We start from the raw sequence: 24,249 nt of genomic DNA on the forward strand, positions 1-24,249 counted from the left end.
AGAGTGAAGGCACTAGCTATCAAAAATAAGAGACAGTTCAGGAGGCATTTATTTCATCTTGACATGAAGTTCTCAATTCCTCGTAAATTCAGCTATGCTAAAATAGATGTAGGAGTATGTAGTAGGAAAACTACATGGAGATTGTAGAGTAATGGATGACAGTACTGTTGAAATGGAGCTTCCCGATTAAGTATGCTTACCTACCCATCTTTATCAAGGTGGGGAGCTATACAAACTTGCTCATAAATTTTCTTTTTTGCCTTATGTTGGAGAGACTGGCTTCCACTTAGTACCAAGGAGTCAGTGGGTATTTTGGGTAACTTGTTTACTGCAGTAGTGCTTTATGATGTGGTTTCTCATTCCAGGGTTATGACATATTAAAAGCCATACTATGGTAGATAAAACTTGTTTTGAAATAGCTAATCCTTCTCCTTGATCCTTTGTTTTGTCTTCAAAGTTCTGATGTGGTTTGGGAGACAAAACCCAAGAAGAAGTCAAGATGGAGACCAATGAGTGTTAAGCAGACTGATAAATTAGAACAAGAATTCAAAGACTACAGTGAGCTAACTCCTTCAGAAAATAAGATCGTTGAGTTGGAATCAAATGTTTTGGTAATAATGATAATTCTCTAGTTCCGTTATGTGTATACACAGGAAAAATAAAAGATAATATATCAATTTTGCTATCTTTTGAAGAAACTTCCAGTGAAAATAGAGATGATTAATTTACCTAATCCATTTGAAAACACTTCTCTAGAAAAATACCTGCAAAAAAATCCATAGATGTTTGAAAACTTACTTTAGACTTCTTGTTATTAGCCTGTAATTTTGAAATTGCAGTGTAACATTTTTGCAGGTCATGGGACTAAATATGCGTAAAGCTACAGTGAAGAAGCTTAGCGTTTGGTTCATTTGTTGTACTGGGGAGGTAGGCACGGTGTTAGTTTTTTGGGTTGGTTTGTTTGTTTTAGCACAAAATCTTATGTTTTTCTAGTGCCTTATTGTGGGATAATTCAACTGTCATTTAATGAGACACAGATGAAAAATTATTCTGGAAGTTCATCTGCAATGTAGAAGTACATTATGCGCAAAATGCTGCTGTCCTTATCTGTAGATAACTTTTAGATACTCATTAGAATTGTGTTGTAAGTAAATGAACACGGTGTAGGTAAACAAGCCAGTTTTACTCAGTTGTAGACAGTGATATTATACTACTCTGACTTTCCTTTAGAAAGCCATGCTAGTAATCCCTTGAGTAACACAGTAATTTGTATGTATGCTTCTGTTGAAATTTATGACAAAATATGATAGTTTTATGTTGAAAGCTGCAAAACTTTTACTGCTAAGCTATCTTTACAGTGTTAACGAGCAGTGTAAATTTTAAAGTATACTATAAAAAGCAGTCTTTTGAAACATTTAGCATACATACCAGATTTTCTTTAATAATACAACAGGTATGTTTAACTCCTAATGGAATGAACATGAAAATTCAACAACCAAATGAGATTCCTATCAGAAGGAATTATTTGCCAGCTTTAAAAGTAGAATACAGTTCATCTGCACATCAGAAGTCTTTCAGAATTCAAATTTACAGGATACAGGTGAGGCTTGTCTAAAAAGGTAAGTTATTTATTGGAAAAAGTAAATTAGACAGTTGGTTTTATTTTTAAATTGTTTGGATTGGTCATGTTTTGAATTTAATTGTACTCATTGGCTTTTACAAGAGTACTTCTCAGTCTTTGGAAATACTACTTAAATGCTTCTAGAAACGAAAATCCAGACAGCTATATGACTGTTCAGGAAAAGCATTTACCGTTCATCTTCCATGCTTTTTCTTGTGGTTTTCTTCACAACCGACAGAAAAATAGGTGCCATTTGTTGTCTTGTATATGTTTAAGTCTTTAAAAAACAATCCTTTGCAAAAATTCTGTGGACAGTTTATTGCCACCAACTTAGAGAAGCTTTTCTGGACTACTTGGATTGAATTATTTTATTTTTAAAATAGAGATGTTTTGAACCACAGTAGCACCTTTTTTCTGCTTTTGAATTGGTGGAATGGTAAAGGTAATGTTCGTAATTCTTGTGTTTGTCCTGAATTTAAAATATTTCACAATTTAAAAGCTAATGTGTTGCACCTTGTCCTGTCCTTACCCCTATTAGATACAAAACCAGATTCCTGGAGCCATATTTCCCTTTGTGTTCTATCCTATTAAACCTCCAAAGTCCATCACCTTGGATTCAGGTTTGTTGTTCTAGTTTAACATAATCCTTACTTCTAAAATGACAAGGTAACTTGTTTATACTGAAGTTAACCACATCTTTTTCAGATGAAGTTGTATACGCTTACTGACTACAAATACTAATATTAGATAAGAGGGAAGCAGCTTTGTCTACAAAGAAGATATACAGAAAACCATTTGAGCAGTTAACAGTTAAAAAAAAAACCCAACATTTCTTTTAGCCGTCAATATGAGACCTTTTAAGCACATCTTTTTGACATGCTAATTCAGTCTTGTGGAGAGCATAAGGTGAAAGTTACATATGGATCAACTTAAAATGGGCTTTTGGCAGTTGAATTCAGACCACAACTAAAACTTAATGCTGACTAATGCAGAAGAGTTGCCAGCTGAAAATAAGAGAAGATCAAATTGTTGCTTATATTGATGGTAGTGAATCTGTTGCACCATTTCTGTATTAATTGCATTTGGAGTTCTGGGGCAGTGAGTATTTACTTTTCATCTTCAGTCATCTAGTTTTTCCCTACTGCCCCAAATTAATTGTTTATCTCAGTCATGTTGTTGATTTTTTTTTTCCTCTTTGCTTTCGTGCAATACATGACCTAGTGATCTATCGGAAATAACCTTAACTAATAAGAAAATAAAAAGCGTGCTGGTCTAAACTCAGAATTGCTATGTGGGGCAGCATTTATAAGATCTGTAGATAAATTATATTTGCCTGTTTTTTGTGTAGCCTGCTGACTTCTCCATTGCTTGGAGCATTACTGAATGTCAGTACACTGTGTGATGAACTGCAGTCTTCCATTAACTTGTTCAGGGCAAAGTCACTTGGAAGACCAGAGTGATCTCAGGAGACATTCTGGATTGAGACAAAGAATACTGCTTGTAATTTTGTACAGAAGCTAAAATATGTCAGGTGTTTGTTCTAAATATGACCAATTTCAAGCTACAGTGCATAAATCTGCAGAATTCTTTTTTTTGTTTACATTATTTTATCAGCTGTGAGAAAATCTTATTCCATGGCTAGGGAAATCATATAAATCTGAGATTATATAAATATTAATTTTCTTTTAAATGAAAACTGTATGTTTTCATAGATAAATGAAATAGAATTTTGATGTTCCATTTCATCCTTGTTTTCCTATTCCTTTCTGTTCCTGCTCTTTTCCCTGAAATAGTTGTTCTCCATACACTATGTAATTGTCATATCCACTATGTAATCCTGCTTTACAGGGTTGAGAGAATCTTGAATTTATATGACATTTTTGTATTAATAATATAAAGGTATGTATATCATATAAAAATCTCTACTGATCTTTTTTTATTTTACAACTTCATAGCACCAAAACCATTTACTGATGTCAGTATTGTCATGAGAACTGCAGGACATTCACAAATATCTCATATTAAGTAAGTATTTAGGCATGTTCCCTCTCTTTTGCTGTTGGTTATATTTAGTCAAGCTTTAAAATTAAAATTATTATGGGGCAAACATAATGAATGTTTTACACCAGTTCTGAAGGATCAGAGCACTTAGAGACAAGAGCTCAGCCCCCTTTATTATCCACATAATTGCAGAATAAAGCAAGGATTTTTAAGTGTCTTCCTAATGCAGAATTTTAGTCTTTTTTAACTTAGAAAAAGCTCTGTTTAGCAGTGCTATATACAGTGTTAAGTGCTGTAACTTGTTCAAAATCGTTCTGGTTACAGGCAGTATGCAAAACCTTCTTTTCATCAGTAATGGCAAGTCCCTCAAAAAAATAAAAAATAAAAAAAAGGTACTTTAAGTCAATACCTAAGTGGTCTAAATACCCTAGATTAAATTCTACATGTTACAAATGTTTGTAAAACACTTCAATAATTGTTTTTTTCATATGTAGGTATTTTAAGGTCCTGATTCAAGAGATGGATCTCAGATTAGATCTTGGCTTCCTATATGCACTGGTTGAATTCTTTACACAGACTGATGTGCCAAGTGACCAGGAGGTAGAAACCTTTTGTTGTTCAACTTAAGTTTGTAATTACTCAACTTGTATTTAAAAAAAGAAAAAACATCTTGGTTTTATGTGTCCTTAACACTGGTTAGTAGGAGTATCTGGGATTAACAAAAGTTACCATTGCCCCAGGTAAACAGTGAACTCTTGCCTTTGTCCTCATCTTGCAAGCTATGCAAAGAAATCTTCAAAACTTTCTGTGAAGAATGAAACTAATGTTGTCCTGGATTCTTTGTTCTTTCTAATGCCTGGGGGATCAGTTAATCAAGAATCCAGGATGGGAGGAAAGTAAAAATAAGTCTTTTCCTTAATGTGTCTCACTTAAAAAAAACACAACACAAACAACCCCCAAAAACCCAAACCCCAAACACCCACACCCACCCCAAAAAACCAACAACCACCAAATAACCTTGGAAAATCTTGGCCAGGAAATTACTGACACTTGCTTTCCTATGAGAGCAAGAGAATGTAAAAAGGAATGGAGAGAGGTTGATTCAAAAGTGTTTTCAGTTATTTCCTGCAAAATTAAAAAGTTGGAAGATGATGTAGTTACATGTTGAAACTTAAGTGGAGAGGAGAGGGCAGTGGGAGGGAACGGAATTACTGTACAGGGAGAATGAGAAGTGTTTGTACACAAGAACAGTAGAAATAAAATAAAATACAATAATTTGAAGTGAAGTGCAAGGTACTGTGTTTGGGGAAAAAATAATGAAAACTTCAGTTACAACTATAAAGCAACAGAGGAGCCAGTTTCTTAGATTTGCCAAAGAAAACAACAAGAGGTGATAAGCTGTACAGATACAGTGCAATTCTGATGAATGTTGGGCATGCTGTTCTTAAGAGTATTGAAATTTGAATGTCAATATACAACAAACTGATAATTTATTATTAGCAGAAAGTGTATCTTTTGTGTGTATGTCAAAAATGCTGCTATGAAAAATGAACCAGAAATACTTGCATAAAAGATTTGCCTGAATGAGTAGAGCAAAAAGGTCCTTTTTATGGGGCATTAAAAGGTATTGTCTTGCTGTGGCAAGTGAAAAGGTATGCCAGAAAGGAAACTTGGCTTTTGTTTCATTTTATCTGCACATCAGAGATTAAAAAAAAGTATTACCACTCGGGGATTATGCTAAAATACATAGAAAAGATTAAAAAGTTGTTCCAGTGTAAATATAAATTGAGAATCAGAAGGAAGTATGGAAAAACAAAGAGAAGTAATTTATGGACTAACATTTCAAGCAAGATAAGAATCTTGTCAGAATTTTCTAAGTTTACAGCAGAATATATTTATGTAAGACTGTTACGGGTTGCACTTTCATAGATATTTTAATCTAAGTAAATTTGCTACTCTTGCATGGTATAGTGCATTAAATATACCCTCAGTTTCCTACTTTTGTTTTGAATTTTAAAAAGAAGATTCTGATTTTGGTGGGTTTGTAGCTTGTTTTCTAGCCTGTGATTAAATTAAAACTAAATATACTCCCCAGTTACGTGGTTACCTTGAGTTTGCAGTTGTGAGGCTTGAAGATCTAGCTGTTTCTTCCTGGTCCCGTCTGTCTTTCCTGTTGTAACTTGAAGCCTGTGGGTTCTTTGCGAGCTCTAGTGGCACCACAGTTTTGGAAAGACTCACAAAACACACTAATTGCTTATTGACTTAAGAACTTTTATCTCTTGGTGATGATGTAAAATTTTAACTTAAAGAATGGGATCCTCTCTGGTGAGAGGCTGCTTCCTCTAAATGAAGACCTAAGCATGTATTTCTGTATAATCTTTTCTTATTGTATTGTAATATATAATTATATATTATAATCTTAATATATAACATACAATATTTTATGTATGATATAATATATAAATTATATTTAATATATTTTATGCGATACTATAATGTATTCTTACTATATTATGAGCTTAATTAAACATATTTTTAAATGTTAATATTAATAATGAGCAATCTAATTGTGACTTATGAAATATAAGGAAATTTGAAGGGTTCCTTAAACAAAGCAGACATTTAATGAAGATTAATAATGTTACTGTAGAATTGTTTCAGAAACGTTGCTGCATTCTCATATGTGAGAATATGCAGTCTGGGAACTGGTGGTTCCCAGCAGTGTGCTAGGGCATACAGTCTGTTGATGCCAGGTGTACCTGTGAATTCTGTATTATTGTAATTCTCATGCCTGATTGTGTAATGGAAAAAAATATATTGTTGTATTTTTCTTTTCCCCTCCCAGTGGAAAGATGAATGATTTGAGATTAGCATTGAGAGCTGAATCGCTAAATCCAGAGGGTAGAGGAGGACCTATTCTGTATTTCCATTTTTAGTGGAATTATACTTAATATTTAGTGCCTTGATTGTTTTGCTTGTTTAAGTAGCAAGGTGCTACCTGTGTTTACTGTTCTGAAAGGGCTTCTCACATTATTTTCGATTACAACTTCATTTTCTTTGACTGTTAAGTCTTGTTTGAGTATAACTTTAGAGTAGTTATTACTGAAAAATCTTAAAATATTACTTGTACTTGACCAGTTCTTCAAAAACCGTTGTAAAGGATCTCTTGTCTTTTGAAAAAGCGCTAGATGGAGATCTTCTCAGAGTATGTAGAAGTCTAGTTTCTGTGTAACAGAAAATAGTCTTTATTCTAGTTATTTGTATTTAAAAACCTATGTGTTATATTATATTTGAGAAGGGTGTACATATAAATATATATATATATATATATATATAACCTTTGTTTGACCCAGGTAAAAGTTGTGCAAACTTTACTTGAAATTATTTGATATTTGAACTTGCATAAAAAGAGGGGGTGGTAGTGGTTTATTTTTTTAAAACTATCAAATAGGTGTATGTTTCATTGTCATCTTATACGTGTTTTTCTCCTCTTCATACAACAAAAGGCAGCAAATAAACTCTAGTTTAAAGTCCTCTAAAATGTCAACTCTAAGTAAAAAAAAAAAAAAAAAAGATCAGGAGGGTAAAAGTCGATATGTTAGTCAATATGTTGCATCTCAGTGACTAATGCATGGTCATTTTATGTAGTCCAGATTTTAAAGTAATATTTTTTTGAAAATGCATTCACAGCTAGAACTTTTCAAAAAGGATGTCGAATCTCTTCAAGAAGAACTGATGAGTGTGTCTACAACAGATACATCGCAGATCAGCTTGTATGAATACTTTCATATCTCTCCAATTAAGGTATACCTCTTTGACCATACAGCCTGTGTTTGCTCCAACTGAATAATTTTTGTCTCCTGCGAGACAGTAGGCACTAGAAATGAAGAAACATAGAGGTGATCAAAAATAAAATAAAAATGTCCTGGAAAAGGACTTTAATTGTTACCACTATCTATATGGCGTTACATTAATATTTATTAAATGTTTATGTAAGCTCATTATTTCATTCCTATCCATGATTTTCTTCATCTACTTAAATGCTTTTTCTTGCTATTATTTAAGAGATCCTGGCAAAATGCTATTGTTCGTGTGCAGAAAGTGTGTTGTGGATTGGGGAATGAGGTGATTTCTAAAAAATGGATACAACCAGCATTACTGTGCAATGACATTTTCTCCTTCATTGTTATTTACTCATTGAAAAAGTGGTTTTGTTTTTTGACTCCAGTAAAGTCTACTTTTGACTGTTTCGCCATTCCCATAAACATTCAGGTACAGCTGCTAAGCAGTATGTGCATACTTACATGGAGACATCTGTCTGTTTGCCCAAATCAAACTCTAAAGCACTTTTAGCTTACCGGGCTTCATTTTTTGATTATTGTGTGGCTGATGTTAAAGCTGTGATGGTACTTCTTAGGTTCTGTAACAGTTATGTAAGAGAATCTCACCTCCATCCCGTGGGAAATAGATTGAAGGTCTGAGTTTCACCTCTTAACGGTATTGGGTAAGATGTTAGAAACAGCCTGCTATTAGAACAGGTAATTCCAGGAAATACTTGGTTAGCTTTATGTAAACAGCTTAGTCTAACTTAGTCCAAATAATACTTGGTTGCTTTTCCGTGTATCTTCACTTACATGTTCATGGGTATGACTCCTGTTACGAAAAACGACTCAGAACTTGACAAAAGTAAAACGCCATTTGTGTGTTAACGAAGTGAACACTTTGTTAAAAAGTAAATAAAAGCTTATTTTTGAATGTATTGTCATATTTGATCAGAAAAATTACATGGAGGAGATGGGATGGAATAAATCAGCTTCAGGTTGTAATAAAAGATTAATCTTTAATGCATATAAAGTCTCACGTTACTTTCAGTTACAACTTCATTTTCTTTGACTGTTAAGTCTTGTTTGAGTATAACTTTAGTTATTACTGAAAAATCTTAAAATGTTACTTGTACTTGACCAATTCTTCAAAAACTGTTGTAAAGGATCTCTTGTCTTTTGAAAAAGAGCTAGTAAATTAAGTGACAGTGATTCTGTAAGATGAGGTATATATTTTGAAATGAGCAATAGTTAAGCTCTGTTATACCATAAATTAATGAATGGCATGTGGTGTTGCCTTCAGAGAATTGGAAACAGGTGTAACTTCTTTTACTTTGATTTTTGACAGCTGCTGAGTACTTGTGCACTGTAGAGCCAATTGAGCAATTTTCCTGAATGCTTTTCTGTTTTGAGACTGTCACCTTAATTTCTGTGAAACAAATACCTAAGTTAATACTGGTCTGCACAGGTGGGGTTTTTCTTGTGTACATATTTCAGTGTTTATTTAGCACCTGTAAAACTTGTGTTAATAACGATATGGTTTTAGGCTTTTTTTCCTCATTCTTACTTGGACACTGTGCTATGTTACTGTTTTCAATCTCCTTTGATGTTTGGCTATTACTTACCTAAGCTCTAGCTAAAAGATTCTGAAGACCTTATCTGAAAACATGAGTAAGCGATTTGAAGTTCTTGTTTTCTTAAAGGTAGTTGAGGTTGTTCAGTTTGATTGTAAATGTTTGGGGTTTTTTTATTGCCCATGGTGTATTTCTGTTCTCTGTTAAGTCAATCTGATTTCAGTCAAGGTTAAAAACATCTTATCTCAATTTTTAAATCCTCTAAAAGGTGATAAACATAGAAATATAATACTTCCAATAACCAACTATATTATTTCCCAATCTCACTTTTATCCTTTAGTTACACTTAAGCTTTTCACTCAGTACGGGTGGAGAAGATAGTAACAAAGAAGAAAGAAAAAATGAATTGATACCACTTCAGTCCTTGAATCTCCTGTTGAAGAGTATAGGGGCCACCCTCACAGATGTTCAAGATGTTGTCTTTAAGTAGGTTAAATACATGATTGCAAAGATTACTTTCAAAGTATTATGTGTGCTAGATTTTATCTTGCTCTGCATAATAAGGACTTACTTTTTCTCTCCTTTTTTTTTTTTAGGTTGGCATTCTTTGAACTCAGCTATCACTTCTGCACTACACAACAGCTCCAATCATCAGTTGTAAGGCATTATTCAAAACAGGTTAGAATAAGTACATTTAAGTATTTCAGTAAATATGTTTTTAAAGCACTACTATGCAGTTTGGTTCTCTGAAAATATAATTACTTTCAGCCTTGTGTGTTTGTACAAAGGTTAAATACATACAAAATAATTACTCATTAGCTGGATTGCCTTTATTCTGGGGACAAGTACCTTTCTCAAATTATGGCTAGAAAAAGTGGCATGGATAACAAAACAACTTGCTGGAATAGATAGTGGAAGCAAACACAATGCAGCCCCGATAGAGCAGAATTGGCACCAAAATATTAATGCTTATTCTTGGACATTAGTAGTGTATGAATTGCCATCCCTCTTTGGCCTTTGTGTACTGTTCAGGTCCTATCATGCAGTGGAGAGAATCCAGCAGATACACTTTTGCATAAAATAATTTGTCCTGTTCTATTCATCCATCATTAATAATAAGGGATTCTGTGGACATTTTGATTTAGTCCTCTGTCAGTCATTAAAGGAGAAAAAACCTATGCAGGGTTTCCAGTGAGGAACAAGTTACTGTTCTCTGGCCCTTCCTTTTCCCAGGAGGAAGGTTTGAAATGTCCTAGGTGATTCTCAACCTTTTTTCTAAAATCAGATTACACTTCATCTAGATGTAGTTATAGTGTTTTGCAGTGACAGTTAACAACACTTTCTCGCCATATGCAAACATACCAAATTTTGTGCTGTAGTATGAGAAATCTAGGTAATGTGCTTGCTTTGTAAAATCTCAAGAACATTAATGTCAGTTACTTGTGAAATGCTTGTAAGAAGTAACATTTATTTGGCTGACTTAATATGATTTACTTACTGTAAATCCTTTTTAATAAAACTACCTCTGCTTTTCCAAATAATTTTGAGGGGTTTATATTAAACTCATATTAGTTTCTTTTTCTTTTTTTTTTCTTTTTTTTTTTTTTTAACTGGGTATACTACAGTCTTTGCCTTTGTTTTAGGGTAATTTCTGAAATATGTTTGCTAATAACTATTCTTATTTTAGGCTATTAAACAGATGTATGTTCTTATTCTTGGCCTTGATGTCTTGGGTAATCCATTTGGATTCATAAGAGGCTTGTCTGAAGGAGTAGAAGCATTTTTCTATGAACCTTACCAGGTAAAAATCTCTGCTACCTTCTTATGAAATGTAGTACAAGTAGAAAGATATGAATTATATTGAAAATGTGGATATATTAATACCTTTTTTAGTTTTAAATTTTGATTTGGAAGTGAAATGAAAGTGCCAGGAAAAAGTTACTGCAAAGCTCAGTGAGATAAAAAAAAAGAGAGTAGTCCATTTAACTTAATTCACGAAAGGCTGTTCCTTACGGTTCTTGTTTTATAATAAATCAGATTTTTTTCCCATTTGCCTTAAAATAAGCAGACTTCAGGGAATTAATTAGTATTCTAAAATAGTCTTTCTCCCACAGGTGCTTTCATGGGCACTTTCACACTTTATCACTCAGCCTCATGCTTTTGTTCTCTTTGTTATATATAAATTCCAATAAAACCGTTATGATTTTAAAATATTCAATGCATACTATTTGAAGCTTAATATATATGCATCTTTTTTTTTCTTAGGGAGCCATCCAGGGTCCTGAAGAATTTATAGAAGGAATGGCACTTGGACTCAAAGCACTAGTAGGGGGAGCTGTTGGTGAGTTCCAGCATTATCATGGTAGTATACTTATAGTAAGCAATACAGGTGAGTATTTGTAAATTGTATTGGCATTGTATTTTATTTTCCAATAGGTGGGTTAGCTGGTGCTGCATCAAGAATCACTGGTGCTATGGCAAAAGGAGTTGCTGCAATAACTATGGATGAGGATTACCAGCAGAAAAGGAGAGAAGCCATGAATAAACAACCCACGGGTCTGAGAGAGGGTATCACTCGTGGTGGAAAAGGATTAGTTTCTGTAAGGAGAAAAATAATAATAAAAATATTAATGAATTTTATGCAGGCAGGAGTAACAAATGTAGAGGCTGCCATAGTCACCAGAGAGTTGCTACTCTTAATTTTAATTCTGATTTTGAAAATATATTCCCACAATTGCTACTCTTAATTTTAATTCTGATTTTGAAAATATATTCCCACAATTGAGTAGTGGTTTTAAATGAAAATATACGAGAGTAAAAGAGACAATACGAACTGTGAACAAGGTGCCTCTAACTCTGTTTCCTTGTTGTGAATTTTAGAATTTTCCAGCGTATGTACTTTGAGGTTGTTCACCAATGAACTAGCAAGAAGAATGTGAAAAATGAAAAATGTAATCTGAAAGCATGTTTGTAATCTCTCTTATTTCTTTTGCTAGGGTTTTGTGAGTGGCATAACAGGAATAATTACAAAACCAATAAGAGGTGAGTTTCTGATGCATTAACTGTTCATATGATGGTAAATTCTTGATACATAATTAAACATAAATCTGAGTTATAAAAATTTTCATCGATGTTTTATATTCCTACTGATTTTCAGTTTAAATGTTTACATTAACTTTGTGTGGAGGAGACTATATAGTTGCATATCAAATAAGAGTTGTAATTAAATGGTAATTAAGTTTGTTACAGTTGTAGGAAACTCAGTGTTTTATATTGATTTGCTGCATTTAATCCTTTTAGGAGCTCAGAAAGAAGGAGCAGCTGGTTTTTTCAAAGGTGTTGGAAAAGGCTTAGTGGGAGCAGTTGCTAGGCCTACTGGAGGAATCATAGACATGGCAAGCAGCACATTTCAGGGTATTAAAAAGTAAGTAAAATATGAAGAGTGATGTATGGCAGGAAAGAGATAATAGTAGCAGTAGTACGTTGTGTCTTTGTATCACTTCTGCATCGTTTATGGTTCTATCAACTTTCTCATTAACACAGATGAGCTGGGAAAAAATCTTACATATATTGGTAATTATGTTATAAATAGGTGGCTTTTAAAAAAATACACAGTTGATAACACTTAAAAACCACAACATCAAATCTCAGATGTTTCTAGCATTACCAAAGAAACTATTTTAAAAGCCTCAGCGATCAAGTCTTCTTCAATTGCTGATTTTTTTTTCCTTTTACCCCAAATATACAGGAATAAAGGACTTAGCAGCTGCATCAAAAGTTACTTTTTATATTATTATGACTGTATGAGATGAGTTCCAAGACTACCAGGTCATGCCAGGATCTGTTCTGATTGTTCAGACTGAGAACTGTTTTGTTCTCAGTCTGCGTATTAATTTCTGTGATAGTCTCATTTTAATAAATGTGGTGTTATAGATTATCTCATTCTGTAATGTGTGCTGAAGTAGGAGAAAATGTATTGAGGGGACATTTAGGAGCTTTGTCTGAATGCATCTTTTTAATGGCTCTGTTTTTCTTAGCAAGCTGGACCAGTTTTGCTACTGTAAGATTGCTAGTCTCTTGTTTGCCACTTCTCATTTCTTTAGCGGATGAATGCAAGAAAAATGTTAGAGCAGAAGTTCGGTATGGTGCAGATGTCTTTAATTTTGAACTTTTGAAGTACAGTACCTAGACACCAATGAAGTAATGCAGGCTTGTGCTGCCCTGTGCCATCTCTCTAAAATAGGTTTTGGAGTGAAATCTATTACTGTTTCATAGAATGTCTACTCAATGTCTATTCATATGCGGAAGTACAACAGTTGCTGTACTAGTACTTGCATTTAACTTGTATGTGAAATAACTTGGACCCTTTGCTAAATATTATAGCTGGTGGAAGTATTGACATGTGCCTTACATTTGCTGCTTTATTGTCAGAGTTGCAGATTCATCAGAAGATGTGGTAAGCTTGCGCCCACCTCGCTTCTTTGGTGAAGATGGAGTTATTAGACCTTACAGATTAAGAGATGGAACTGGAAGTCAAATGTTGCAGGTGAAGAAAATGAAAGATAATTTGATATAAATTCTAACTCATCATACGTTGACATAACTACTTTAAAGAATTGCCCAGTTCTTAAATTCCCTACCGCCCTTTACCTAATAACTCAGTAGTCAAGAAGTTTCATTTAATTTCTTAGGCTTATGACCACTTTGGTGATTTAGGTTTTGTAATACAAAGGAATACATTATAATCTCTACCAGTATATCTGTAGAGGTTTGTGCAAGATACAGAGTATTTTGAAAGAAGAAAAAAGTTTATATGTGCAATTGAAAAGGTTTGTATTTTATTTTTGATAAACAGTGATGATAATCACAAATACTTTATTCAGTACTGTTATTAATACACATTTTAAACAGTGACTCTTTAATCTCAACTTCATTTAAACAGCATTTTAAACACAACTAACATAGCTGTATATGTCATACTACAGCCATTGAAAGAACGTAAACAGTTTGAGTACTGTTTGCACGAAGAACATGCTGAGCATCAGTGATTCTTTAATAGTTCAGGTGCTGTTTAAGCAAATTTCACTCAGATATCAAAGAGGAAATAATTTCAACTTTTGTGCAGCTTACAAAGTTTCTGGTTTTGTTTTTTTATCTCTGTTAGAGGTAAAGCTGCATTTTAGAAATACTCAAACATAAGAAATAAAGTAATAGTGATTGCATGAATGTAAACAGAATTTTTAAAATACACATTGAAGGATTCATAGTGTGCCAGGGAAATGTTGGAGAAGTCATACAGAAATAACCTTTTAGGAGAAGTAGATAAGGATGAAGTAGCCTTTAGAGATTATTTTTGAACTATTTTGAGAATTGCCACAGCTGTTTGCTTCATGTCAGGTTCCAGTCTGGTTGTTTCTGTTTCTTCTGCATTTCAGTAGTGTCTTTTGTGTTGTGGTAGAAGAGGTTTGTCCTATTTGGGGCATTCCAGCTATGTTTACCATATCATTCACTGGTGATCTAGTTCAGCAGACTGTGAAAGTTCTTTAATAAATCACGTGCCTCTGCCTTTCTTCTAACGAGGTAGCTTTAACCTATGCTCTCCAATTTAAAGTTAGTGTTATAAAGCATGTTACCTGAACTAGACCATAGTTAGAAGCCACTACTGATAAACAGCATAAATGTATTTCTAATCTTAAACCTCTTTTGGGTAAAAAAAATTAATTCCAAAACATCCCCTTTTCTGTTTTAAAGTGTACCACTAAAACAAATGTGAGCAAACTGAACAGAATCAGCTCTTACATGCAGACTTCTCTAATGACTTTGCTTTGCTTTTGCTTCTTAAATTGATATGTGTTTGCCTTTTGGTTTTTTTTTTTTTCTGAGAAACCTTTAAAAAATTCAGCAGTGATACCTAGTTCTAGTTCTCCCCTGTGTGGTTGAGTACAGTACCACCACCTTCCATTATCCAACTTAAAAAAGCATAAAGACATTGCCTTGTATAATGCTTGTCATATTTTGTGATGACAACCATTATTTGAAAGTACCTAAAATTTGGAAAATTGTATGTTTCATGTTAGTCTTCACTACTGATGATTCTAAGGCAGAACTACTCTTGAAGAAATGTTTTGAAAGCTCCAAACAGGATCATAAATTTCCCTGTAGATAGTGAAATCAGAAGATACTGAATTGCATATTTTTTTCCAGACATTTTCTGATGCAGCATGTTTGATGTCTTAATTTTATTTTACCCTCAAGTGTACTAATGTTTCTGTTTCTAGAGATATTTCTATGTTTTGCATGAGACACTGTGTATTACTTTTTCTCAGTATGAAGCAGATTGATAGCATAGTATTTTCTTAGGGGGGTAAAAAAGACCATTCTCCCCTTTTTGTATAATTTCTATGCATACGGGTCTGGTGACTAGCCCCAGTGCAGTCACTGTGTTGAAGCATTTGCAGTGGATCACTGGATTAGATTTGAATAAAACTTCTTCTAGTGATTTAGAGATTGTACATGCTGATGAAAGGAAATAGGATATAGGTGATCTTGTGTGCTTATATTGTGTCCTAAACTAGGATGTCACTTCAGCATTTCTTTGTTTTCTGGGGTTTTATTTTACATTAATAAATTTGCCAGACAAACTAACCCTTCTAAACTAATACTTCTGCTTTCTTCTTCCTTTACCATGCTTTCAGAAAAGACAGGCCTACAGGGAATGGACTAAGACTCACAATAGTAGTGATGATGATGACAGTTAGGATAATATGGACTGTAACAGATATACATGGCCTTTGTCACATTCTTTTGACCTTTAAATATTAAATGTTGCTGCTATAATTCTCACTGAGAAATTGAGATTGTCTGATATTAATTAAATTCTTATTTTTCAAGCTGTGCAAAAAGAAGATATAAGTGGGGAAATAAAACTGTGTCATCATAAGTGCTAGGCAAAGGAGCAAAGAATATAATAAAAATAGTCTTAAAGATAAAACTTGACATTAGGTGAAAATAGTAATGAATAATATGACAAAATAGTAATACCATGCCTTAGAGTTTATTTCTAGATATGTTTCTATCAAGTGTATTTAACGTTTTTGCATTTTTGTAAGTGTTTGACAGGTTTTATTTATAATTTGCTAGACAGAATGCTTTTAAATGTGTTTAGTAAAACTTTACTGAGTTGTACAGTCATTATTGGTGTTAAAATGCTGTTTATTTGTTTCATATTTCAAAAGTTTCTTGTTTGCTTTTCTTTTTAACAATAAACACATCTAAAGTATATCTAAAATGGATTCATCTGTTCTGTTGCAACATTGTTTCTCGTGTTTCCTGGAACTAGATTATGTAAAAACACTAAATGATCTATAGAAGTATTTATAAGGCAAAGTACACATTTTAAAAGGAACATTTAACATAAACTTTTACTTTTTCATTTATCATTTATTTTACCATAATTTTTTAAATACTTACTTTGTATATCATTTGGAATCCTTAGATATGTGAAATAACGGTTTATTCAAGTATTTTTGATTGTGAACATAAATTATTTGGTTCTTAAATCAGTATTTTTGTTTTCATAGCAAGAAAAAAAAAGTAAAAATCTACCCCAGAACTAAACCCTAAGTAAAATCATGGACAGCTGAAGAAAATACCAGGACTTTTAGAAGGCTCTGTGTAGTAAAACCTATGTACCATGCAAAAGTATTTAGTTTATTTACCTAGAAATGGGGAAGAAAAACCCACAACACTGAACCACTATAATTCTGTACTGTAAATTCTACAATATAGTTTTACAAGTTACTTCTTTCTTTAAAAATTGTTATAATCTGTATTCAGTGGAATGCTTCATAGGTTTCACGTTCTTTTTTGTGGTTTGTTGCTAACTTTAGATTTTTGTGTTGCATTTTAAAGACATCTTGTAATAGACATTTATGTATCAAAAAGTACTGTAGTAAGAATTAATTCTTTTGCCAGCCACTCAAGAATTAGAATTGCTTTAAAGCAGTAAGAGCTTCTGAAATAGTTGCGTATTTACCAAAGGTGATGTCATGTCTTTCATGGTCTTTTGTCTTCCAGTTACAAAAACTCTGAGGGAAGAAATTAAAATCCATAAGAGTGCTTATTGTGGCTCTATGCCTTCAAAAGCTGCTGTACAGTCTGATCTCATGGGCAATGATGAGCCAAGGAATATATGTTTGTAGTATCCCATATAAAAGCGAGGACAAACTCAGCTTGAGAGCTTCTTTTAGGTGAAGCTACTGATGCTTAAGATTGCAACAGCTCATGTATTGCCACATACTTTGTAATACTGTCATCTGAAAAGGATGTCTTGCAGAAGTAGATGAAAGACTGTATTACAGTTTATTACTGCCTGAAACATTGTGGGAAGGATTTTGAGTATTTCAGGTACAAATAGATCTTCAGTATTTCATTGAAGAATGTAGAATTTCTAAAAAAAAAAAAAAGACATTTCATGCCTAAAAGTTGAAGAAATTGTTAGGTATGACTTTGTGAAAAGGTTCCAGCTGCATTTTGTTAAGTTTACTGGGTTTTGGGAACTTTGAATATGTTACTGACATCTTTTGCCTTTTTGGCTTTTTAGTACAGTTTCTTATTCCTACAAAACTTTGTTTTTCTTCTGTAATGACCTGCCCTACAAGACAATGTATGTCAATTTCATAACAAAACATGATTTTTCCTCATTCTAAAACAGCTTTAGCAAGAAATGTAATAATTTTGTAATCATTTGTAATGTAAGCATTTTATAATAAAAATGTAATACAGTATTTCTATCAAATTTATCTAATTTTTAAACTATTTTAATGTATAGTTCTGTAAGTCATTACAGAATACGGAAGTAAAATTTAGCATGAATGGTAGTACTTCTTGTTCAGGTATCACTAATTCAAGTTCCACTACAACATAACTAAAAGTACTTCTTTCTTTACTCAATAGGTTGAAATATTGTAGAATGCTAATTTAAAAAAAGTTAAAAACTTTGGCAGTATAGTTGGAAAATATGACTTATATAACTTATTTTGTTTCTTCCATGGAGTATAGCCCTATTTTTAAATTTTCTATGTTAATAAAAAATGTAGTAGTTTTGAACAAGTATTCTATTTGGTTTTGTCTTGAGTCTAGCTTCCTCTGAATGTACATTGGGAAAAGAAATTGTAGGATCACAAAAAGTTGAATCTCTTGGGATATTAGGATTTAATTTCTCTTCAAGTCATAAAACAAAAACTTGTGAAAAGTGTAATAGCTAACTAGCTGAACGAGATGCTCTTTAAGGCACCAAAAATGCAAAAAAACCCCAAAAAACAACACCACACCAAAAAAACCTCTCAAAACCCAACCAAACCAAAAAACACTTTAGCGATTATTTTGTTTAGGGTTGTAAAGTAACGCATCAAAAAAACACAGACCATCATGTCAAATAACTTTTTTTTTTTTTTTTTTTTGTCCCGTCCTCTGCACCCTGACCCCCATCATTTAATGTATCGGTTTTTCCTCTGCTTTTTCGTTGGTGAATTAAATTTGAAGTCCAGTACTGTTGCTGAAAAATCCAGGAGTAAGTGCCATCCTTTCAGCTCAGGATGCCAACTTTTCTGATGTGAGCTGTAGAACAAATGGATGATTCAGCTGTTCTTGAGTGTTTAGTTTTATGTATGATGGTAATTTTGAATTTACATGTTTGCTCCTTGCTGTGCTGAAGAATTGGCTGTGCTCTTTGTCTTTGGCATTAACTGGTACATCCCATTTGATCAGGGTTCTTTGGTCTTTTTGTTTTCTCAGGAAGCTCTGTAGACTTCAGTCAGTGCAGAGGGACAATATAGACAGTTTCTGGGATCATTTAATAGACTGTTTATACCTTTGTTGTTGGTCATTTACAGAAGCTATAGACTTGCCAGAAATCACTGGTCTTTGCCCTGCCAGTGAATAAAGCTGAAAGATAGGTTAGTGTCATACTTATGTTTGTAAGTCATTATACTTGCACCATGAAATCTCAGAGAAGTTCTCTGTGTTCCAGCTCAGTGCCTACCCAAAACCAAAATAAATTCAAAACCTTTTTTTCTATTTCTAATTTGCCTTTAAAGTGTAGGAGTCTGTGAGGGCCCTTCTACAGCCTTGCGTAAGGTTGCTGCCCAGCTATGCTTTGGTGGGTGTAAGCTTGTAGAGAAGACTGTCCTTCAAAGCTCTGCTTCAATACAGTGTCTTACTGTCTTGGAGGTGTTTAGCCTTCATGATCTTTTTTTGGTCATGAAGTAAGATTCAGATCAGGTGGTAGAATGTCAGAATAGGTTGAAAAAGCCCTTGTTCCTTTGTATTCAAACTTCAGTCTGCCAGGAAGAACACCTGAGGAATGGGAAAAGTGTGTCATACTCTTCCTTTTTCTCCTTCCCTCACCCTTTCCTTGGGCTTGGGTTCAAATCAAAACATAAACATCCATATCATGAACTACTCTAAAACTGAGGTTTCACTTCATAAAATTATAGGGAGAAATTATTTCCAAAGTTCAAAGTAGCTTCACTTTTATTCTACATCGTCCTGACTTGTACCAGCCATCCATTCATACATGCTATTGAGTTTGCTGCTCCCTTATTTGAGTCACAGCTGTCACTCTTCATCTTCCTTTGGAAAACCTGTTGTGTCTAGGTTAAAGGAAAGAGCAGGATCCTTACCACTTAAATGTGCAACATTTGGGTATTATTACATAGCTATTGCCCATCCCCAAATAGAAGACATGTATATATCACAGGAAGCTGGTTGAGACTAACGCCAGTTGTTTCAGAAGAACATGGAAACTTGTGAGATTCGGTTGCGTTTTAGATTTTTTGTGATTGAAGCATAAATGCTTATATATGGTGGAAAAGCAAGTAAAAACTACCAGCGTCCTAGGCAAAGCATACACCAGCTTGTTTTCTGACAGAGAATGCAGAAAAAAAAATTGGAATATTTTTCCATTTCCCTGCTGGTACAGTAATCACTTCAGATGCTACAAATGAAAGAACTTCGGTTGTATTGGCAGGCAACACAAAGAACTTCCAGATGTGGACACCATAATGAAAGTGTAGATGAATATGGCTTCTCCATTCAGCTCATCAAATAAATTCTCTTGGTATTCAGATCAAAAATTTACCAAGATAATTCTGCCAGTCAGCATAGGAAAATTATATTTGTGTTGTGAAGCAGAAACTTTGTTCTGAAAGAAAGCAGATGTCCTCGGTTTTACTCTGTTGCATCCTGAGGCCTTGGATTGAAATCTTCAACTTTGACCTCAAATTTCTGTTGACTTTAACAAAACCATGTTGATTTCAGAGCTGATGTTCAGCATGGCTGAATGGAATCTTAAATTCAGGCACTTGCACATCATGGACAAAAGCTTTATTTTTGTAGAATGGCATTGCACATTAGGATAGCTGGAATGAGGGAGCAGGCAATAAAGGATTGATGTTAGTTCTTATTAATAAAAGATGAGGAGAGAATTCTACATGGCAGCAAAAGAAATGTTTTACAGTAACTTTTTTAACACTCTTCCCATTTTTTTCCCCACATACATTCAAGCTAGATCTAAGTGGCTTCGGTACTGGTTAGAATTATTAAATCTTTGTGAGGGGAAGATTGGATATGTAGTTACACCAGGTTAACCTCCTGGAAGTAGTGGTTCTGCAGGTGTTGAAGAAGTCACCGTATGAGCTGAAAGATACATTCAGTATTGGAGTTTCTAGCAACAGCAATAGATTGCCTTCTGAAGTCATACATTTGGACAGTAATTGGTTCATAGGGAAATACATTGGCAGTTAAAATCCCATTGAACACCAAGTTAAAATGTGGGTATAACAAATCTCCTACTCTTCTCTCTTGTTCAGATTAAGTAGTAACAGCCTTTACAGTGTTTCTTTTACATGCTGTTTCAGTTGGGTTGAAGAGCATCAAACATTCAGACTTTTTGTATTATATGTACTAGTAATATTTCTTAGAACTATAATCAGAAGGATCATAGGTTTTTAATTTTGTCTCCACTGCTTACACTCTGCTCTGCTTCATTTCTAACTTTGTCAAAGGCCTCTGTGCTTGCTTCTCAATAAACTAGGAGCATGTAGTGTAACTTTCCAGTGTAGTGAATCTTTCCAAATGCAGAGGTGGCACTTTTAAGACACTGAGCATACCTGCATATCCATCTCTGCATAAATGATCACATCTGCCGTTAGATTATTGCAGTGACATCTAGGAATTTGTACTACAGGTAAGAATAATTAGCAAAGGAGGGGATTTGTGCTTGGAATACTTCACTCCAGCAGCTGTAAAACATGTCTTTTTTTCAATAGATGCATGCCATTCCATCTCTAGTCAATGAACTATAGCATATACTAAAGCAATCAGGTTATTAAACCTTTTTTAATTTGAAATACAGAAGTTGTGTTTTAAGAAAACAAATGCTAATTTTTACAGTGGTGGAACTAATATTGAAACAATGATTGATCAATATTAACTTTCATAGTTTTACATTACCAGACAGTGGTCCAAGTTGCTATCTTTCTCCAAACAATTAATATTTAAATACTTACAATTCTACAAATGTATTTATGCATCTATATTGAGGGATCAATTATATATCCTTTTATGTTTGAATTCTTTAAGACATTTTGGTAGCAGAGGGCAGTAGTGATCTTGCTTTAAGAACTATTAGCAGTAAATTGATGTATACCTCTGTTACATATTTCCTAATGAATAGGTGCAAGCCTAATGCTAAAAGGGATGAAGGTTGTAGGTGAAGGGTAGAAAAACCTAAAGGCAGAAAATGTAGAAGTTGTTACTGCTCAGCATTGACAGAGATACAAATGTTATTTTTGCAAATGGACTGTGTAGCATTTTCCTGTGCTTTATTTCTCAATTAACATCTGTTCTCTACAAAACTATAGAATGCAGATAACTTGAGTTCATGATCTTTGACTCCTAGCTAACAATGAGGAGTAGTTAGCTCAGCACATACCACGTGCTAACAATATTTTTGGGTTGCACAAATCACTTGTGAATCTCAGTAGAACAAAATACTTTTTGTGCTATTTGGTGGACATTGAAATATTTTTTGTTTAGGATTGCAACCTGTGTGATAGTGAAGTATACTTTAGTTCCATAATGATTTTTGTAGTTCTCAATTATCAGTAAAGTGAGTAAGTTACAGTGGGGTGATGTGACTTGTTGAAAATTAACTAGCAAGCTAATGAAGAGACAGAAAGAGATAACCCTGCTCTCTTAAATCCCATTTAATGGGGGTTAATGTTTGGATTGAGAGCCTCACCTCAGTGCTGTGCAAAGTGTAAGAAAGTTAACTTCTTTGATGAAGAAGAAAGACTAAGACATCCTCTCCATCCTAATGAGGTTATATTGCTAAATGCATCTCCCTTATAACTGCTTCTAATAGAAGAGAGATATTGGTTATACTTCGTTATATATGTGTTTGGACAGTAAGAGAAATTGCTGTCATTGTCACAGAATCTTGCAGATGGAATGCAATGATGTGTATTTGTTACCTCTACCGAACCACCCTTGCTCTTTCCACACACATTATTTCTGTAAGTTCCTGTCAGCCTTTTCCTTTTCACTGTCTTTCTTGCTAGGCCACCAACACTGAAAGTCCATCAGGATGTAGAACGAGACCAGTAACCTGGTACCTGGGTCAGTTATCATATGCGTGCTGTCTGTCCATACAGCCACCTCTGTCTTCTAAGCATCCAGTGTGTTGTGTGCTAGAACACTGTGGAGGCTACCTTGAGAGAGGATTTTTTTGGTTCTTTGGTTATGAAGTAGGAGTTTGGACCTAAATACAAGAGGCGGGAAGAGAGCAAAATCAGAGGCATTGCAATCCCTAGACAAAGCTTGAATAAGGAGTTTCCAAAACCAAAACAATCTAATCTCTGTTTTCCAAACCCTTAATTCCTCATTTCTTATGCCATTCTTGCAGTATTCATCCTGCCTGTGACTCTAGGTCTTGCAGAACTAAATTCAAGCAGTGACTTACGTAAGTAGGCGTATGATCAATAGCTGTGATTGTGCAGGCCAGCAGAACTGGGAAGAGAGAAATAATGTGAATTTCCTGAGAGCTTTTCCAGAAAGCTGCCTTTTGGGAACTTGTTACTCAAATGTTCTTGCATTCTAGTCACTAAAGAATCAGCAGCTTTGAGGGAAGGCATAATTTAGAAAAATTGTTTGGGCAAGTGGAGTTATCCATGTGGCCAAATTTGAAGTTGTAGGGTAAGCCTAAATAAATGTCTGTATTATTTTACAGTGGTGATGAATACTCATTTAATGGTTTTTTGATTTTAACTGCACTGAGAACTAATCTACAGTGATTTTAAACATTGGCATACATATCTGAAGCAGTATGTTTGTAGTTAAGGGTTTGTTGAATCATACTGGTTTATACTAACCTATCTTTGCTTCCAGTTTGTAACACATGGGAAGTATGCAAGCAGTCATGTTGGTATTCTCGACTAAGATGCAGCAGTCCTAATTTGATCACTGATTTAATCACCCGTTGCTCAGAAAGTCAGGAATCCAGTGGTTGCCAAGTCATGTCTTAAAAGCCTATGTTTTTAAAAATTACTCATCTGCTCTCATCAATATTTAAAATTTATTGGCCATAAAAGAATATTCTGTTAAAAATATTCACAGCAATTGTAGGTAAAGATTAAGTAAGTTTGAGGGACACAAAAGAATATGAAGAAATGCTAAACATTACTTCAAGTGGTGCATTTTTAAGTCTGTCTACACGATGGTGGGTTTTTGTATACAGTTAAGTACAGATTTATTCCCAGAGTTAATTACTGTAATGTATTGGACATCACTTGACATAAATTAGGAAATGAATCCTTATTTCTTTTATTGTCTCAGAACTGCATTAGTTGGCAGAAGTTTGGTGTGTACTAAAAATATGTAGAAAATAGTCCTGAGAAATGTTCTGAGAGATTATATTGTTCCTTGCCAGTTCTGGTTAGCATTGATTTCTGTTTGCATAGCTGCATTAACAGCGACTGAATAATGCTATGTAATTATGAACGTTAGCTGTCACAGACTTGCTAGACATATTCTGGCCTTATGAAAGTAGCCTTTTATTTGTGTGCTATGTGCTTTGTTATAACATACTTTTGCAGGATAAATAAATTTTAAGCACAGAACTAGTACATGAATTTATACTAGCGTATTCAAAACTATAAAACTTCAATCTCTT

At 33.9% G+C, this 24,249-nt stretch overlaps 1 protein-coding gene across 5 annotated transcripts in view; it reads left to right on the forward strand.

Moving 5' to 3' along the window:
• The window catches only part of VPS13A (vacuolar protein sorting 13 homolog A), a 115,268-nt gene that overhangs the window by 83,336 nt on the left and 7,683 nt on the right, over window positions 1-24,249 (forward strand). Inside the window, exons 55-69 of one of the 5 annotated variants that reach the window (XM_080371674.1) lie at window positions 458-611; window positions 1,454-1,600; window positions 2,160-2,241; window positions 3,577-3,646; window positions 4,117-4,222; window positions 7,313-7,426; window positions 9,358-9,503; window positions 9,614-9,695; window positions 10,705-10,818; window positions 11,283-11,358; window positions 11,454-11,617; window positions 12,014-12,059; window positions 12,318-12,441; window positions 13,449-13,563; window positions 17,094-24,247. In XM_080371674.1, the coding sequence (XP_080227800.1) occupies window positions 458-611; window positions 1,454-1,600; window positions 2,160-2,241; window positions 3,577-3,646; window positions 4,117-4,222; window positions 7,313-7,426; window positions 9,358-9,503; window positions 9,614-9,695; window positions 10,705-10,818; window positions 11,283-11,358; window positions 11,454-11,617; window positions 12,014-12,059; window positions 12,318-12,441; window positions 13,449-13,563; window positions 17,094-17,108 (1,555 nt within the window). In that variant the 3' untranslated portion in view covers window positions 17,109-24,247. The other 4 variants (XM_080371673.1, XM_080371672.1, XM_080371671.1 and 1 more) reach the window with 4 other exon arrangements.

Source organism: Falco punctatus (assembly GCF_963210335.1).
Source record: "Falco punctatus genome assembly, chromosome: Z".
Classification (NCBI taxonomy): Eukaryota; Metazoa; Chordata; class Aves; order Falconiformes; family Falconidae; genus Falco; species Falco punctatus.